This window comes from Hibiscus syriacus, unplaced genomic scaffold, assembly GCF_006381635.1.
Source record: "Hibiscus syriacus cultivar Baekdansim isolate YM2019G1 unplaced genomic scaffold, ASM638163v2 tig00004072_pilon, whole genome shotgun sequence".
Lineage (NCBI taxonomy): Eukaryota > Viridiplantae > Streptophyta > Magnoliopsida > Malvales > Malvaceae > Hibiscus > Hibiscus syriacus.
This window is the reverse complement of record NW_024061998.1, coordinates 1,448,553-1,453,509: the sequence shown is the minus strand read 5'-3', so window position 1 is coordinate 1,453,509 and position 4,957 is coordinate 1,448,553. Positions and strand designations below refer to the sequence as shown.

The following is a 4,957-nucleotide window of genomic DNA, read 5'->3' as shown; positions in this document are numbered from 1 at the left end:
CTCATCGTCGGCCAAGAACTTATATCGTAAACTGGTTAGAATTCCACCGCCAACCCCAAACAAGGCGGCGACCGCAATGACTAAACCAGTTTGCGACATCTTTATCAACCACCGAGGGATCGATACGAAAAGAACCATTGCCGGTTTACTCCATGATCATTTGTTCAGGTTGGGTTTAAGGCCTTTCTTGGACAGTCGGAGTATGAATCCCGGTGAACGGTTGTTCGGGAAAATAAATCCAGCTATCCGGAGCTGTAAACTCGGCGTGACAATATTTTCTCCCAATTATTGCGATTCATACTTTTGCATGCAAGAGCTTGCCCTTTTGATGGAGAATAAAAAAAGGGTCATCCCAATATTTTGCGACGTGAAACCTTCTCAGCTTCAGGTTATGGATTATGGGATACGCTCGGCTAAGCAATTGGAAAGGTTTAACTTCGCTCTCGAGGACGCGAAGTACACCGTCGGACTTGCATTCGACACTTCGAAAGGGTATTTGTATTTCTATGATAATTTGTTTTGCCATAAAATTTTTTATAAATTTGTTCCTGATATCAACTACGAACTACGGAATAACTCGATTTTTGGGTATGTAGGGACTGGCCGGAGTTCTTGAACTCTGCAACTGAAGCTGTGATTAAGAACTTGGTGGAGTTGGATGCTCAGAAGTCAAGCAAGAAGAGACCATATATTGTGCATGGTCGTGAATATATGTATATGAAGATTTAGATACTCATTTATTAAGGCATAACCCCATTTCTTAAGGGAGATTTCCAAATTAAGTTGCAAAATTATTCATCTTTGTTTGGAGATCTCCCATGATTGACAATAAGAAAAACGATAGGTGAAATTCAAGAACCTTGTTGTAACATACATTTAGGATAAAAAACGATATTCTTTTGTAATGTGTTCATGATTCAATAAATGTGCATATTTTTTTAATGTACATATTGCTTTAGGACTTGAAGACAATGGAAGAAGAGGCCGAAGTTTCAAGGATGAATCTGGGAAATATCCAGGGGGAAAAAAAGAAAAGAAAACTGAAGGTAATTTTAATATTTGAAAATTTCGCGGACGTTGCATCGGTCGGTTGTCGCACCATTGTGAAAGTTTTGGTGAGCTTCGGTCGAGTGATGTAGGCGAGAATATGTGAATATTATATGTATGACGCGTATAAATATGGGTGTATGATGCCGTTGACGACGTATATAAAACTATTTGTTAAAAATTAGGTTAAAATACACAAATGGTCTCTGACTGTAAGATGTTATTTTGTTGAGTTTATCGACTATTAAAAGTTAGAAAATAACCTATTGATTATAGGGCATAATTTTGTTGAGACCCCTTAAAAGTTATAAAATAGTCATATGACTATTTATATGTTCCAAACATATCTTTTTCTGTTAAAAAATTGATTTTGTCTGAGTTGAACGTTAACCTGTTAAATGAGATATGATAAAATCATATTTTAATGATGTATATTGGTATCATCGTTACTTTCAAACACTAACTCGATGACATAATATTTCAAGCGCTGACTCGATAACTTAATATAAATAGAGATTTGATCCAAAAAATACAACTCAAACAATTATAGGATTATATTTTATCATATCCAAGTGAGCATGTTAATGACCAACTCAGACGACCATCAATTTTTTAACGGAAAAGGACGAATTTGAAACATATGATAGTCAGATAGTTATTTTATACCTTTTAATAGTTGGAGGACTCAATAAAGCAACGTTATAGTCAGAGAATCATTTATAACTTTCAATAGTCGGGAGACTCAACAAAGCAATACTCTATAGTCAAGGGATAATTGTGTACTTTGTCCTAAAAACTAACAATATGATTTCAGATTGAAAGTCAAGTGAGGATATATATAAGCGGCTTAATTAAGTGGTTGCTTAATTGAAAAGTGCGTGTATGGCTCAACTACCGGACCTCATGTCATCGTGCGATTCTACTGAAAATCTGAAGCTATTATGTTATATATATATATAATGGATTTTTGTAGGGACCATAACAAGTAGATGATGTGAAAGCTCTTTTTAAATGGAAGAGATTTTGGTTTCCCATAAAGAAATAATATAACGGTTATATATTTTTTTCTAAAAATTCAAATAAACTCTTAAATTAAAAATAATAATTTAATCTTCGAATTTATTAAAAAAATTGATTAAAATAAAATTGATGTATGAATACCTTTAAACTCAATATTCAATAATAATATCTTAATTAGAATGGAGACGGTTGGAGTAAAATTTAGATTATTTTATAAACCCTGGATACTGTACCTAACTTACAAGGTCAATCAATATTTCAAGATTTATAGGAGCTTGAGAAACCAACTTGTTCTAAAAACACATACACTAAACCACTAGCAGTGTCAAGTTACAAGACAACGAGTAACTTAAACAAAGACATGATATGATGATAGTTCATTCCATAATAAGCAATTTTCTATTATTGAATTGAAAACTTTTTTGGGAAAGTTGCAAAGAATGTTAAAACGATTCTTCGTCTTCTTCATTAAAGGTTTTATTCTCTTTCATTTTCATTCTTTTGGGTTTGAGTTTCAGGACACAAGATTCAGGGAAAAGGGCAAGCTAGCCACCTAATGCGGTGCACGAAATCATTTCTTTTTTTCTTTTTTTTGCTGATTTCGCTCCTGGGTTTTTTTTCTTTTATCTTTTTTATTGTTCTCGTTTGGATATTCTTTTTAATTTTTTTTTACTAAGATTTATCCAATGTCAATCATTGTTCCGTTGAAGGTTTTCTTCTTCGTTTTTTTTTTTTAATTTCTGATCGACGCTTCAGGTGGTCATGCCTGCAAGGTGCTGTGGTTTGACACCAATGCTTTTTGGTTCCAAATCAATCAAAATTGTCCCGGTAAATATTTTCAGTTTTCTCTCTTGGATTATATATATACATACATATATTGTTCTTGTTGTTGTTCATTCTGCAGAAATCAAGGGTTGTTATTAAAATCTTAGAATTCTGTCTCTAACCCAGCATTGTTGGCAATGCGAGAAACAAATTTACGTGTTAAAATGCCATTTTAAATGCATTTTCCGACACCCTTTTCATATTTTTTTTAGAGTTTTTTTAATGATTTTGGTAAGGTTAAATTTCTATAAAATTTCCATTCTCTAATTTTTTTTTTTTTGCTTTTGTTGAACGATTGCACGGGTCATTCCAAAGTGGACCCTGCAAATTTGCAGAACCTTAATTTGTATGGATCGTGTTGTATTCACATGTCTGAGGCATGTTTGATTAAAATCCTGATGTTATATGATGCATTAATGTCTGTTAATTATTTCTTTTTTTGTTAATAATTCTCAATAAAATTTGGATCTTATATGTAAAATATACAGTGATGAACTGAGAAGATAAAAGTGACCCTTAAAAATTTTAAAATTTTTGGTATTTTCTATTAATAATATGTTTTTTTATCCGTCAAAGTCATGCAAGAGTCAAAAGAGAAGGAAGGGCTCCGAGCAGGACAATTCACCTCCATTACAAGGCAATTTCGTTCTGATGGTGGAGCTTAGGAAGAAAATCACGACATTTAGAGACATAGTTGATCTACCACCTTGTACTACCTCTTTATCCATAGATAAGGTATTTTAAGAAAAATGAAAAGTGGAAACAATATAATCCGAAAAATCTTTAATCTTCCTATTTGTCTTGGTTTCTGCAGATGATCATAGGGACACTGCAAGATCTCCATAAATACTACCCTGAAAGCATACGTCGGTTCAGTAGATCGAAATTAAAAAGATTACCCCTTGAAGAGGTTTGAAACTTTTGCATAAAACCATCCTCTTTTTTTTTTATAGATTGATCCCAATGCTAATAATCTACTTGCAATTGCCTATGGACAGATGCTGATCTGCTTTTGCACCGCATTACAAGATCTTTCAGACGTATCGAATACAACCGGTGAAGGGATAGGCAAATGCAAAGTTGATATAAATGACAACGAAGAGCCCAAAAGTGTTGAAAAATTAGGTATGAAGTAAATTTTCTCAGAATATTTATATTTGTTTGAATCTCATAAACTGCGGGATTGAATGTTTTTGAAGAACGGAACAACTTGCATGAACTTTTGGGTACATTTCGATCGTTTGTGCCATCCAGTATGGAAAACGAGCCTAGTTGCCTTTCTGAACTTGCTTGTTCTCGCTTGAAATGTGTTATATCCCTAGAGATAATCTTTAGAAGCTTTCAGTTCTCCGATCAAATCAGATTCACCCAAGTCAGAGGCTCTTCATTAGTCGAGGTATTCAAATAAATCTCTCTATCCACCAGAATCTTCAATTAACTTATATTTTTATTATACGGATTTCTAGTCAACTACAATGAATAGATAAGACTTCTAACAGATTACGATAAGACTTCCTACATAATGTTGTGATAGTCGCAACATTACTCACAGTGATAGTTACATGTATGATTCTCAAACTTGAGATCATTATTATTTCAACATTATGAGTCATATGTTTTGATACAATCAAATGTGTGTCATAACTAGTTATTCTATAAAGTCTGATGTAGAATATCACGATTTATGTAGTGAGATATGATTGATCAACACAAGATTTGTCCATCCTACATAATGGGAGAAATATTGTATGCCTCTTGATCGAGTGAGACTAAAAAATGTACGACCATGCTTCAATAAATTAATACGAGTATCATAATTATTTATTTATAAAGTACTCAAGATATCAAGAAAATATTAAATATACAAGTGTGACTTATCCATGACTTGTGTTCAATCTAGATATTGAGGAACTTGGTACATAAAAGTTAATCACATAAAGTTTATTTCGAACCATGATTTCTTGTAACTTAGGGGGAAATAATGCATTGCTAGATGTTGGGGGAATATTCTCAGGATATGCAAGATGCTCCCTATATTTTGGAGAGTTTAGTTGAAACTGGGATG

The 4,957-nt window shown here is 33.1% G+C and overlaps 1 protein-coding gene across 1 annotated transcript; it reads left to right on the top strand.

The window, feature by feature from the left end:
* LOC120188890 (TIR-only protein-like) lies at positions 1 to 740 on the top strand. The gene is made up of 2 exons (XM_039192268.1): positions 1 to 492; positions 597 to 740. Exons 1-2 carry the CDS (start codon positions 77 to 79, stop codon positions 727 to 729), a joined length of 549 nt encoding a protein of 182 aa, XP_039048199.1. The 5' UTR covers positions 1 to 76; the 3' UTR covers positions 730 to 740.
* Positions 741 to 4,957: the final 4,217 nt, after the last annotated feature.

Bases quoted from the DNA above. Each gene is read 5' to 3' on its own strand.
- LOC120188890 (XM_039192268.1), top strand. From the start codon at position 77: ATGACTAAACCAGTTTGCGACATCTTTATCAACCACCGAGGGATCGAT. The intron at 493-596 runs GTATTTGTATTT...TTGGGTATGTAG, and splicing joins GCATTCGACACTTCGAAAGG to GGACTGGCCGGAGTTCTTGA.